The sequence below is a fragment of the Mesoplodon densirostris genome, chromosome 5 (assembly GCF_025265405.1).
Source record: "Mesoplodon densirostris isolate mMesDen1 chromosome 5, mMesDen1 primary haplotype, whole genome shotgun sequence".
Classification (NCBI taxonomy): Eukaryota; Metazoa; Chordata; class Mammalia; order Artiodactyla; family Ziphiidae; genus Mesoplodon; species Mesoplodon densirostris.
This window is the reverse complement of record NC_082665.1, coordinates 41,262,494-41,277,183: the sequence shown is the minus strand read 5'-3', so window position 1 is coordinate 41,277,183 and position 14,690 is coordinate 41,262,494. Positions and strand designations below refer to the sequence as shown.

At 35.1% G+C, this 14,690-nt stretch overlaps 1 protein-coding gene across 3 annotated transcripts in view; it reads right to left on the bottom strand.

Moving 5' to 3' along the window:
* The window catches only part of ZNF654 (zinc finger protein 654), an 88,082-nt gene that overhangs the window by 19,498 nt on the left and 53,894 nt on the right, over nt 1–14,690 (bottom strand). For all 3 annotated transcript variants that reach the window (XM_060098631.1, XM_060098632.1, XM_060098630.1), the window contains exon 3: nt 12,541–12,622. In XM_060098631.1, the coding sequence (XP_059954614.1) occupies nt 12,541–12,622 (82 nt within the window). The remainder of the gene's footprint in view (nt 1–12,540; nt 12,623–14,690) is intronic.

The window sequence follows — 14,690 nt, the reverse complement described above, 5'->3', positions numbered from 1 at the left end:
CATTAAGAGAATTTTGTAAAGACCGAAATAAATGGAAATCCGAAGGTGCAATGCCTGGTGAATACGGCGGATGAATCAGAACTTCCCAGCCACTGTAACAGTTTTTGCCTGGTCATCAAAGAAACATGCAGTCTTGCATTAACCTGATGGAAGATTATGTGTTTCTGTTGACTTTCTGGATGCTTTCTGTCGAGTGCTGCTTTCTGTTGGTCTAACTGGTAGCAGTACTTGTTGGAATTAATCGTTTGGTTTTCCAGAAGGAGCTCATAATAGAGGACACCCTTCCAATCCCACCATATACACATCACCTTCTTTGGATGAAGACCGGCCTTTGGTTTGGTTGGTGCTGGTTCATTTCTCTTGCCCCACAATCTCTTCCATTCCACATTATTGTATAGTATCCACTTTTCATCGCCCGTCACAATTTGTTTTAAAAACAGAACGTTTTCATTATGTTTAAGTAGAGAATCGCATGTTGAAATACAGTCAAGAAGGGTATTTTTGCTTAACTTATGTGGAACCCAAACATCAAAGCGATGAACATAACCAAGCTGGTGCAAATGATCTTCAACACTTGATTTGGATATTTTGAGTATGTCGGCTATCTCCCGCGTGGTATAACGTTGATTGTTCTCAATTAATGTCTCAATTTGATCGCTATCAACTTCCACTGGTCTACCTGACCACGGAGCATCATCCAGTGAGAAATTGCCAGCACAAAACTTCACAAACCACTTTTGACACATTTGATCAGTCACAGCACCTTCTCCATACACTGCAAAAATTTTTTTTCACGTTTCAGTTGCATTTTTACCTTTCTTGAAATAATAAAGCATGATATGCCAAAAATGTTGCTTTTTTCTTCCATCTTCAATATTAAAATGGCTATACAGAAATTCACCAATTTTGATAAGTTTTTTTTTAACACACGATGATATGACAGCTGTCACAATACAATCTAACAAAATTGTTTCAAATGAAGTTAAAGACAATTAAGCACTACTAGCTACTAGAGCCATCTTACAGAAAAAACTGAATGAACTTTTTGGCAAACCCAATCCCTCCTACATTTGGAGTGCACTTTCATAAATGTTTATACTGTAAATTATATACCTGTACTCCTACCAATCCTTCTATTAAAGATTAGTAAATTAGCTTAAATTCATTTTTCTAATATAAAAATTATAAATGAAAGTTTTGTTTTTTGTGTGCGTGCCCTCCTTGAGTCAAGTACACCATATTTTGGAGACCACTTCTATGGGGAAATAACTCTGGATAGGAAATAGAGATGAAAGAAAGATTTCACTTTTGTCTATTTAAAAAGACACAGGATGAAAGAAAAGTTTCTAAGTATCTTCTGGCTTATTTTTCCTTAAATAGTATCATGGCTTTTTTGGATGATATTCAATTTAAAAGCCTCCCAAGTAAAAAAGGAAACACTTAAATCACTATAGAATTTACAACTTTTCTAGAGTATATTCATATTGTGTTTTTTTAGAATGTTTACTTAATTAAATTTGGACCTGTATATTAACCTCATCCTTTATTTGCCCACTGCATTGTGCTAAGTATAATTTCCTCAGAAACTTATATTCAATCTTGTGTTTTTGCCAAAGGCAGAGAGAAAACATAACTACCTCACTCTTCTTTCAGAATCCGTTTAGTTCCAGAAGATGTTTCTTCCCCACACCTGCTGCCACTTTAGAGTTAGTTGGCCACCACAACATGTCTGTGAAGCTGCAGGTCAGTGTTCTGGCCATTACACAAACTTGATCTGAACCCTTTCGCTTATCATAGGATAAAAGTTCTTAATGCCCCAACTTCATATTTAAGGACCTCTGGATTTACCTACCTACTCACTCACCTATTATTGTACATCATGACTCCTTTTCTCCAGCCTGGTCTCTTCCATGTCTCCCAAACTTATCTTGTTCTTTCTTGCCTATGCCTTTTCTTGTATCATTCTCTTTCTCCTACAAATTTTGGTAAACCTATCTAAATCCTTTCTTAACTATTTTTCCACAGAGAAGCCTCCACTAGCCACCTCAATCCATAATAATTCTTTCTCCTGCAGTACTGAAAATCTGTACCACTCCACTCTTCTGGTACTCATAATATAGGAGGAAGGCCTTGCATTACTAATTAGGTGTTGCCATCTTACTTCCTAGGTAGTTAAAAGCTTCTTCAAACAGTCAGAAAAGGAAAGGTATATCAGAGAAGACGTATTTGCAATAATAAATAACTTTTTTAATCAAAATAGGAATTTATAGAAATCTGTGTAAGTAGAAGCACTATGAAATATCTTATTTTGAATGAAATGCAGATTCCAGAAGAAAAGTATAAAATACATGTCAAATTCATTCATAAGCAAGCTACTGCAGCAAATCAAAGCAAAAATACAAAAGGTATTCAATGTGGTTAATTTATAAAAACAAAGCCTTAAAATACAGTAAAATCTTTACAATACTTTGAAATGAGAATGATCATGATATCTTTTATTATTATATTTTCATCGGTTATCTTATGGCAAAGCACTTTAAAAGTGGTAAAATTCAAAGATGTTAATGCAGTTTTCTTTTACAAAAAGACAATTCTCACAAATTTGCTGTTCATTTCTGTGATAAGTTCCTAAGAAGTATTTACCTGATGTTTTTGAAAACATAAACATTCTGAGTTTGCTCATATAAAGAGAATAGTATACAGTGAAAAAGTTACTGCTTTGTAAAAGAAAGTTCTTAAGGAGAAAATCATTTAAAATGGATGTTTGGATGTATTTACATCATTACATGATTGTTGTTGCCCAAAATCGGTATCACCTATAATGCTTGTATCTATGCCATTAAAAAACTTAAACTAGAATTTTCTGTCTAAAACAATCCTTCAATAAGAACCTGCTGTATAAAAAAATAAATTCTAAAATTCTAAAAAAAAAAAATTCTTCATTTGGAGCATTTTAATGAGTTATTTTGTTTAAAAAATGGTTGCTATTCAAGAAAACAATGATTGATTTCATAAACAACAGAAATTTAGTAGTCAAATTGCAAATTTGCAAAAAGTTGCAAAATTGCAAATTTTTTATTAAAAAAATTATAAATTTGGTGGAAGGCATTTAAAACTGAGTATCAACATTTAGAAAAAAAAAATTTTCCATTTGGATCTACCAAAGGAATCTTTTTCACCTATGACAGCTATTAAAACCAAGTATCAAAGCAAACTGAACTTAGAAAATCAGACTTTGAAGTACTATACGAACTGTTGAAAATTTTTCAAAAATAAAGCACATTCAGTCATACTGATGTCATTAAAGTCTTACACTGTTAAAATATTTTACTATGTATTTTTGTGTTTTATAATGTATTATAGTATTAGTGCACATACATAAATAACAAATATACATATATTGGGGATATGTGCTCAAACTTAAAAAAAAATCTGGATGGGTATAATATCAGAAGGCTGGGGATTCCTGGTTTTAGGAATTATTTGTTTTTATGCTTGTGTTTGGAATCAAATATAAAACTCATCTGCTTCTATTGATCCTAATGTCATGGCAGTTTTCTTCAACATCTCCTGATCTGCTTCTTCCTTGCCATTTCTATAATTTGCACTCTAGTTGATGCCTTCATCTGCTGTCACTCAGGTAACCAAACTAAAGTTTCTTCTTCCTCCCTCTCCCAGATAAGGTGGTCTTGAAAAGGCTTCAAAATGTTAGGACCATGAAGCATTTAAGATGGTAGTATAAATAAAAATGTTTCTTTAAACCTATTCTTTTGACATATACATTATTGCAAACCTATGGTTACATCATTTCATATAATAGATTAGGGAATACTGGAAAGAATGCTGGGCTGAGAACAGGATTTAGGCCCTTTTTCTGCCTCTATAAACCTCAACTCCACTGGAGCTTGATTTTCTGATCTATAAAATAAGGGATTATTGGATTAAATAATTTCTAAAGTGACTCTCAGTCTTAAAATTATAAAAATGCATTAATATATATAAATTACACATATTTGATGTTTTAAAATAACTAGAATCATGTACTTAGTGAACTATTTAAGATACCTCTTTTGGGGCTTTTGAAAAAAACAAATATTTAAATATGAGTAATTGTCTCCTGTTTAATAAACCGGATTGCATTTTTATAATTAAAATTTTAGGTAACAATGTAAATGTTACTTAAATTAGCAAGCAGTTTTTTTTCTGAAGCGGAAGGCAATCATAAATACAGTAAAACTATCAACTTAGAGTATTATCAGATTTCAAAATTAATTGGTGGTTGCCATGCCAATAAAAGCACAACCCTGCCCTACTATCAATATTTTAAAATAAGTAATGAAATATTATGGCCAACAGAGAAGTGCTATTGTTACAGTTCTAGCCCCTAAGATACACCCTGAAGCAGAATTCAAGTATATGCAAGATTTATTTGAGCATAGATTCCTACAGAGAGCTAAATGTAAAATATGACTCAGCAGAAAGAGTACTGGAGTCAGTCAAGAGAACAGGTCACAATACAGGCTATGCTACAAACTGAGCAAGTTACTTAAGCGTCAGTAAACATTGCTGAATGAATGAATTAATGAATCTCTCTGGTCTTTGGTTTCATCATTTATTAAAAAATTAGATTGGACTTAATATCCTCTACAGTTCTTTACACCTAAATTTTCTATGAGCTAATATTTTATCTGGGAAAATATAAACTACTTTAAGCAGTAATATGTTGATAATTCTAATTATTATGTATTAAAGACACTCTACAGAATCAGCTTTCAGTGAATAATGAGTGCCTCAATGATCGTGATATGCTTTTAGAACTCATTGCAAAGTTAAGTCCTATCACTGACTTTAAAGGCACGTATATGTCTGCTCCTGACAACACACAGATTGCAAGATACTCAGGATATTAAGATCTTCATTTATGTTGGATACTATGGTGTGAGTAACTATCAATGTTCATCTCTTTTGAGATGACTGCTCTTCCATATGCCCAGGTATACCAGCCTTTCCTGAGATATGCAACTTACTGATGTTGACAGCCCGTTTGTTTGTTTGTTTGTTTGTTTTTGCGGTACGCGGGCCTCTCACTGCTGTGGCCTCTCCCGTTGTAGAGCACAGGCTCCGGACGTGCAGGCCCAGCGGCCATGGCTCACGGGCCCAGCCGCTCCACGGCATGTGGGATCCTCCCGGACCGGGGCACGAACCCACGTCCCCTGCATCGGCAGGCGAACTCTCGACCACTGCGCCACCAGGGAAGCCCTGACAGTCCTATCTTTTGGAGGCTTGCTCTTGGTCCCTTGAGCTTAACTATCTCAAGTTTATTTATTATATATTTTATGCTTGAAATAATTCTGGGTCTTTTATCTCTTCAAAGTGACTGTAGAACTTCAACAGTTGAACCAAAGTAAAGTGTTTCCTACTCAAACAGATTATTAAAAAAAAAAACACAGAGAAAGTGAAAACATTTCTGAGGCGGTGATATATAAGAATTATTAACCATGAGTAATAATTTCAAGATAAATGCCAGAGGAAAAATATCAAAGCTTTTACCCATTTCAACAAGATTTATCTAAGGAATACAATCTTTACAAAATGATTTCAGAATCTGAAACTTTAACATAAATCCCTCTTACTCCCAGTGCTACATATGTGGCACACTTGTCAAACATGTTTCTGTCATAGATAGTGAAATCTTTTCCCTTATACTTTTCTCACAATTAAACATCCTTCAGTTTCTCTTTTTTCTTACACATCGTCAAAGTATAATCTAAAAGTAAACATTTGATGGTTTCATCCCATGAATACATTTATTGATGTCTCCCCCATCTTACTGTACACAGTGGTAACCAATGGACCATGAAGTAAACAGCTTCAGACAATACACCTCATTGTTCCTTATTTTTTAAGAGTCCAGCAAGGATAATACATCTCTAAATAGAATTTTTTTTAAAGAAAGAAATGGCTAGACATCAGATAGAAATGTCTATGGACTTACTTATCCTTCCTTTGTACTGGCAGACATACCAGTCCCCCTTAGGGGACTCAGACTACTAAGTGTTGGAAACAAAGGGATGAAAGTTAGTCTTTGCCCACCAAATCTAATTACGTCGTAGTTGGAGAGACTATCAAACCACAGACAGAATATAGATTAGTGCTTTGTAACGGTGGAAAAACTTAGGTGGGGCAAGTCATATGCAATCAAGATGGAGTTGTGCAGAGACAGGAGAGCTTCTATTCAAGCAGAAAATATGGGAACACAATTTTGAAACTGCTTCTCACTTATGTCTTGTTCTTAAGCTGATATGGTTATATTTAAAAACCTTTTAACCAGCAATACAAAGTGGATTTGAATACCACGATGAGGAATTTGCCAAATTAAGTATTTGGGAAATTTCTTCCAAGTAGCCTAGGGAGGAGGAGACATGGTCCCAGTTTTGAGAAGGTTTTAGTGGAATGTTAATAGTTCTAAACTTATTCCTATTAGCTACAAATAATAAAATCTGGGAGATGCGCTGGTCTTATGACCACGATGAATATATACTCTAACTTCTCAGGGGAGATCAACACTTGCCCCAGTGAAACAGGGTGGGCATAACGATCTATTGTGGCTGGTTCTTTTACTGCTGATTATTTTTTGCTCCTTTTAAGATGCTATTGCAGTAGGATAGCCTTGGGCCTCCTCTTGTTTGGAAGTTTATGTCCCCTACCTCCTCCCACCTCCTTCCTCTACTCCCCCAAGGAAGGTCAAGCAGATTTAAAAATAGGGTGAAGTCCCAGGAAAAAAAGCTTAAGGAAGGCCAACTTCTAGTCTGAACAAAAAAAGATCTTTTTAATTTATACACTGACCCCAAAGGATGGGGATAGAGTTTTCTCTGAGATCAAGGTAGGCTCATTAAAACATTTGTAGAGCTCTAGCAGTAACGCTTTTAATTACTGGTTGGCATTTTGTTGACTACTCCCGGGTCTCTCTTTCTTTTTTTCCCCTAAATTAAACAAGTGAACAAAAATTTTTATAACATCTATTTTTCTCTTGATTAATAAAAAGTATACATGTTCTTGGATTAAAAAGAAACAAATTAGGAAGAAACATATATAGACCCATGAAACTAAACATTATTGCACATCATCAGTACTTGGATATTCCAAAGATATTTAAAACTCTTGTGTCTAGAATGGAACTTATCTTCTTTCTATATCCTCCTCTTCCCCCTACGATCACTGCTCACTTAGTGAACAGCACTACCCTACGTGGTTACTTCAGCTCAGATGCCCAAGAATATACTCGATTCCTCCCTATCTTCCTTACCTCCATCCAATCAATAACATAATCTGAGATTTTAGTTCCTGATTATTGTGTGTGTGCTTTTATTTAAAACTTGTATTTTCTTTTTTCAGAATCATTTCTGATATTAATAGAATTTTCATAATAACGATATGAACAATAGTGTGCTAATTTTTACTTGTTTCTTCAGGTCAGTCCTATTTTTTTCTGTAATAACTCTGTGTAAATTCTTTGTTTGGATCACTTCTAAATCAGCTGGCATACTTCTTTTATTTGTTTTCCTGATAAAAGATGTAGCTGGTTTGTTTTCCAAGTATTTGGACTATTTACTTCTGTTGCCCTCTCTCATAGACTATAGGGCCTGGCAGCTGTATTATTAAATAATATTTTTCCCTTTAAAAACTCCAGACATTATTTATTTATTCTGGCATTTGTTACAGTGAAGAAGTTCACTGCAGACCTGATTTTATTCTTTCCTTTGTGAGAATCCTGTTTGTTCTACAGGAGTCCTGCATCTGTAGGAATTTTTCTTTATCCTGAAAACTGAAATAAGATACAGCTGTATGTAATTATGAATTGAAAATTAATGTTTAAAAATTATTTCCTTCACTGATTTGGATTTTCCTGGAGCTAATCTGCTGTTGATCACCTTCACCTCACTTTTAGTTTAGTAGTTTCATCTCCATACAATATTTTACTTCCATACATTCCTGAGGTTGTCCCTTCTTTACAATTTCACTTCCAGTTTCATGGAAGATACCATAGACTCAACCACAGCAAGAACATAACTGATCCTTTTTTAAAAAACTGTCTTATCTTACCATGTAACTGATGGTAATTGGTATTAGTCTCTTTATTCATCTTTACCTAGAGTATTTAGAACAGAGAGCTCTTTTACTAATGGGTAAACAGGTCTCTGTCAAATCCTTCAAGCCCAAACAGAGAAGGTAAAAGTTTATAAGTTTGATTTGTTAGATGAATGGCCCATGAGGCAGTAAATTATGAGGAAGCTACAGTGGGAGACAAAACTTTACAAAACTTTCTGACCTCTGGGTATTGGGGCAGGCTGCATTTAGTTTGGGTCATACAGTCATTCTCTCAATGGAAGGAATGCTCTCATGCAGAGCCATACATCCCATTTTTAATGTAGGTATAACACGATTCCTGTTCTGTTGGTTCTGCTGCACACCTAGTGCATTTTCAAGAAGCACCAACAAGAATGAGATTGGTCACATACCAAATGCCCCACCACCTGCTATTTCCTCCAGCCCCTATTGTTACAAGCTTGTAGGGGGAGTGGCGTATTACTGGATAGCACTGGAAGGTCTCTCTTTTATCTCTCTCTCTCATTTCCCTATTTAATCACATTCAGTTAATCGACTGTTAATAAGTCCTCATCCTAGTTAACAGCATGTACAAGGATTTTTTTCCAAATTTTATATTATTTTTGTCATTTCATTAGGAATCTAAAATATTTAATTAACTTAATGGATTTTGGAGTGTATGAATTCAATCACGAGCCTATGGAAAGCTCACTAATGAACAGATTAAAAATAATAATGAGGTAGGGGCATCATATAAGAAACGTGTCATCTTCTTGCGTTGACATAAAGAAGTTACTGGAAGCCAAGTGCCAAGTAAGTAAGGTCTTAGAAGCCAGCACAGATCTTGCTCAACTTACAGTGGGGTTAAGTCCCAATAAACCACCGTAAGTTGAAAATATAAGTCGAAAATGCATTTAATACACCTAACCTCCCAAACATCGTAGCTTAGCCACGCCTACCTTAAAAATGCTCAGAACACTTACATTACAGTTGGGCAACGTCATCTACCACAAAGCCTATTTTATGATAAAAATGTTGAACATCTCATGTAATTTATTGATTATACTGAAAATGAAACAGAATGGTTGTCTGGGTACAGAATGCTTGTAAGTGTATTGGTTGTTTACTCTTGTGATGGCATGGCTGACTGGGAGCTATGGGGAGCTGCTGCTTGCTGCAGCTGCCCAGCATATGAGACAGTATCACATGGCATATCACTAGCCTGGGAAAAGATCAAAATTTGAAGTACAGTTTCTACTGAATGGTATGCTTTCACACCATTGTAGAGCTGAAAAATTGTAAGTTGAACCATCGTTCAGTTGGGAACTATCTGTATATGGAACATCTGGCTCTAAGAATGAAGTTTCCTCTTGGAATAAAGCAGAGGAAAAAATATCGTCAGTGGATAAGAAAAATTAATAATTTCTACTTGAACAACTCAAGGTTTAGAAAATCTGAAATTCATGAAAGAACAGAATAAGCTTAAGAGGTAGGTTTTGATCACTGTGAAAAACAGAAATCCGAACAGTATGACTTCAGAGTTCACACATTTCACCAGACAGGTTACAGGCCTGCCTTAGGCCTTAAGCCTGATCATTTTTCTAAGAACCATGCCAAACCGATGAACCTATATACAGCAAGTACGATCATTATCCCCATTTTACAAATGATAAAACTGACACAGAAATTATGTAACTTGCCCAAGATGACAGAGTGGCAAGCTGGGATACTCACAGTTGGAAAATGGGAGGGGAGTAGGTGGGGGAACAGATGAGCGATTAACTCAAACCCAGCAAATACTGTTAGTCCCTTGCTAACCCAAAGCGTGATCAGGGAACGGCACCATCAGCGTCACCTCAGAGCGGCTCAGAGATGCAGACTCTCAGGCCTCACCCCAGGTCTCTCATCTATTCTGGGGTGAGGACTTTAACAAGATCCCCAGGTGATCTTTATGTACATTAAAGTATGAGCAGCACTGTGTTTGTCCTACTTCTTGTAGAGGAGAAAGAGCATGATCTTAAGCTGTATGAAAGATGGATAGAAATGTACCACTTGGGAACTAGGGCTTGCACCAGTAGAAAGTATTAAAAAATTCAAAAGTGACATTGGGATTGTCACTGGGTTATCAAAGGTCAGTCAAAGCCTGGAGAATTCACAAAACTTAGCAAATGTGAGGTTTTAGAAGAGTATACATGATGGACTATGTGTTGGTCTTTCCTGGGTCGCTTAGGGCACATGTCTGGGAAGCACCAGCAGCAAAGCACCAGTAGCAGCAGTTCAGTTAGAAATTGGAAGACTATTCTCCACATAAAGCTAAGATGGGAACAGAAGGTGAAATCTCTCCAAGGAGGCAGGAGTTAGAGGCCCAAGAAAATTCAGAGTAGGAAGAAGCAACAGCAACAAAAGTAGTGGAAATGCAGAGATTAAAAACAAACAGGAGAAGGGGTGGGCTTTAGAATTTGAGTAGGAGATAGAAAACAATACAAAACCATGAACTCTCCCTTGAGGGATTAATTATTTTGATAACTGAATGGAAACCCTGTTCACAAGAAAAAAAGAAAAAGGATATATCCCTTCACAAATGCTATGATTTCACACATTTACAACAGAAGTCAAGTACTGTCTCTCATCTACTCTAAAAACACTTCAGTCGTTCCCATTAAAGTCATGTGTCACTTTCTAAAATACTCTTACTTTATAAAGGTTTGACTTCTTGTCTTTCTGTCTCTACACCAGAATTAAACTACACAATAGCAGGGGCTTTTTTTGTTTTTGCTTATTTTGGTTTTTCCAGAGCTTAGTGCCTAGCACACAATGGGGACTAAATAAATATTTGCTGAAGTCATAGTTCAAGAATAGATTGCCAAGAACACAAGTGTCAAAGGAAAAATGGAATGGAAAATTAAGAAGTTTTAAATACTTGAATATAGACTCTAATTAGAATGCAAGCTCCATGAGAACAGGTATTTTTACCACTTGCTGAATGTAAGGATGGATAAAGTAGAAAGTTCAATATAATGTACCTAATTTCACTGATTCTAATATACATTTTTTCATATTTTTGTAACTCTGAAATCAGATTATGTTTTACATTCAATGCTATCTTTGAATCCACGTCAGCCTGGTAATGGTCATGATGTAGTTGTCATTCTGCATGCACGGACATTCAGAGACAACATGAAAACTTGCAAAAGGGTATATTGGTGACGCAGAATAAAATCCAGGAGACTAGCAGAGCACTCTCTTAACTCTTGGATATCAGATGGTATAGGAAGGGTATAGGGTAATTAATCTAATTTAACAATACCCCTGAAGCAGGAGTCAAAAGTTGATTAAACAGAACTTATTATAAAGCCAGCTTAAGCTTTTAAAAGCCCAGTACCAGTGACTTTTAGTTCTTTTATTAATTATTTTAGGAAATGCTGCATCACCAACACTTTTGATGCCACTGAAGACAAAATGGTGTAGAAAAATAGACACTGATGACTGGAAAGGAAAAGCAATTCTAGAGTAAGCTTCTGAATGTGAAGAAGTTTTAGATATACCTTAGCCAATTAAGTTTGCTTATAGTTTTCCTATTTTATGTATGTACCAGAGTGATCACTCATAAAAATCTGTTTTAATTCAGTCTAAAAGTTCTTTAAATAAACATGAAATAAAAATTCTAGGTGAGAGAAAGCACTGCATGACTTTTCTGTTACTCTGATGACTTCCTTCCTCAAGGTAGATTGCAGTACGCTGCCTGAACAACTATACCCCTAGGGGGAGCTCAAAGTACATCTTTCTTTATTCCACCCCAAAAAAGGGCAATGAGAGACTGCCAAGGACCCGTTAGTGAGCCATGGTACTACGTATTGCTTCCCAACAAAATGGTAAAAACATCAAATGTTCTTGTATCTACAGGTGAGGTCTTAGATCTTTTGTCATTCCCTTCTGGATTTACTCTTCACTCACAGAGCATGTGCAAAAAAAAAAAAAAAAAAAAAAATCTGCCTCCTATCTTGGGAAGGCTATTAAGAAAACAGATGAGAAAATCAGGAGACAACCAAAGGAAAAAGTGGCATGGGACAAACAGCCTGCTTCTAGTCTAGGCAAAAAGAGTCCTTTTTCCAGGGCTGAGTTCTACATGGGGCTTTGGAACAAAAGCCTTTAGCAATAAAAAGCAAGTATATGTCCAAGATGCGCTTGGGAATCTATAAGGGTGGTGGCAGCAGGCTCTAGTCTAGCAAATGTGGAATTAGAATCCTCTGTATGAATTGCTTAGAAGTACAGCTAAAGATTAATTTTAAGAACTTTCTTTTTTGCCAACATAACAGAATCTTAAGCATTGCCACCTTAGTAAATATAAAAGCTTATAATCAATATACTATTTTTAGGGGGAGAATAAAGGCCTGTTTTAAATGTAGACAATATGTAAGTAGTAAACTGTTTTACCTGGAATGATCCAAGAATATCCTTTAAGGGCTCTTCATAAAACTCATCTCTTCCAAAGAACAGCAGCAACTCAAAGAAACTCCTAGAAAGAATAAGTGAATGATAACTTTCATTGCTTCTCTGAATTTTTGCCCCAATTTAAAAGTCTCAAGAGATAACAGTTACATAATATCAGATATTTAGTTTTTAAATAGTTGGCTTTGAAAAATTATATTGATCATTTAGGATTCATGTTATGTTTTCAGTAAAATTATAATAAAAAGAAATACACTGAAATTCTATACCTATAGAATGAACAATTACGTTACTTATGTCTACCAGTGTTCACAGTGGGGGAAAAATGCAATGGTATACCAGGTGGCAAAAATGTGGCTATACATTTAACAATGATTCAAAATGGGCACATAGTCCACCTTCACCCCAAGACAATGGACCCCAGAGAAAACTCAAAATCTGATTTTTTTCAAAGAGATACAAGGGGTGGTAAAATTGGCCCCAAAATATAAGAGGCACAATGAAAATCTCAGCCAACATTTATATTATAGCAATATCACCAATTTTATACCTAATAAATGACACATGGTCCTCAAACCCTAGGCTTACCTTGATTATCCCATTTATGATAAGTTGTCCAAACTCTGTGGTTCCTCCTTTTTAAATAAATTGTTTGGAAAATACTGTTACTAAGTACTTTATGTGCCTTTAACAATTCATGAGTTCACACAGGCAGAAATATAACTTATTTCCTAATCATAGGCATGGAAAACTATTAAAAATTATTTAATATTATTTAGTAATCCTAAAGTATCACAAATGACGAATCCCTGAAAATTTTTAAATTTTATTAACCTAGAAGACTCAACTAGGAATACCTGAAGTTGTATTTTTTTAAACACTTCTGGAGACTTTGTTTGAGGCATAATTGACATACAGCAATATATTAGTGTCAGCTGTACAACATAATGATTCAACATTTGTATATATTGTGAAATGATCACAGTAAGTCTAGTTAACATCCATCACCATACATAGTTGCAATTTTTTTCTTGTGATGAGAACTTTTAAGATTTATTCTCTTAGCAACTTTCAAATATGCAACATAGTATTATTAACTATAGTCACCATGCTGTGTATTATTAATACATCTCCATGATTTATTTATTTTATAACTGGAAGCCTGTACCTTTTGTCTCGCTTCGTGCATTCTGCCTACTCCCCACCCCCCAACTCTGGCAACCACTAATCTGCTCTCTGTATCTATGAGCTTGATATTTTGGGGGTTTCTTGGGGTTTTTTTGTCTTAAAATTCAACATACAGGTGAGCTCATACAGTACTTGTCTTTATCTGACTTATTTCATTTAGCATAATGCCCTTAAGTTTCATCCACGCTGTCACAAATGGCAATACTGCATTTTTTAATGGCTAAATAATGTCTGATTGTGTATATATACCACATCTTCTTTATCCACTAATCCACTGATGGACACACTTAGGTTGTTTCCACATCTCAGCTCTTGTAAATAACGCTGCAATAAACATGGGGTGCATATGTCTTTTTGAGTTAGTGTTTTCATTTTCTTTGGATAAATACTGAAGTGGAATTGCTGGATCATATGATAGTTCCAATTTTAATTTTTTGAGGAACTTCCAGACTGTCTGCACCAACTTACATTCCCACTAACAGTGTACAAAGGTTCCCTTTTCTCTGCATACTTGCCAACATGTGTTATTGTCTTTTTACTTTTTGCCTTTAATCAAAGCAAATCACTAATAAAGACAACTTTTTAAATACAAATGCAAATGCAGAATATAACTGAGAATTTTAAAATTATATAAAAGACCTAGGTTTTACACAATAATTACAAAGACCCTTCTAAATACAGTATAGTAACCATACTCCATAAACTGATATATTTATAAATTTGACTACTTAAAAATTTTAAATGTCAACAGAACAAAACCACATAAAAGCAGTCAAAAGCAAAATGATACACTGAGAATCTTTGCTGATATCCTTAATTAAAAAGCTTATAGAAGTAATTTTTGTTTTTTTAAAAAAAGTTAACAACCTAGTAGAAAACTGGGAGAGAAGACCACAGAAAAGAAACGCAAGTGGATTTTTTTTCAAATATGAAAAGATTCTCTACTA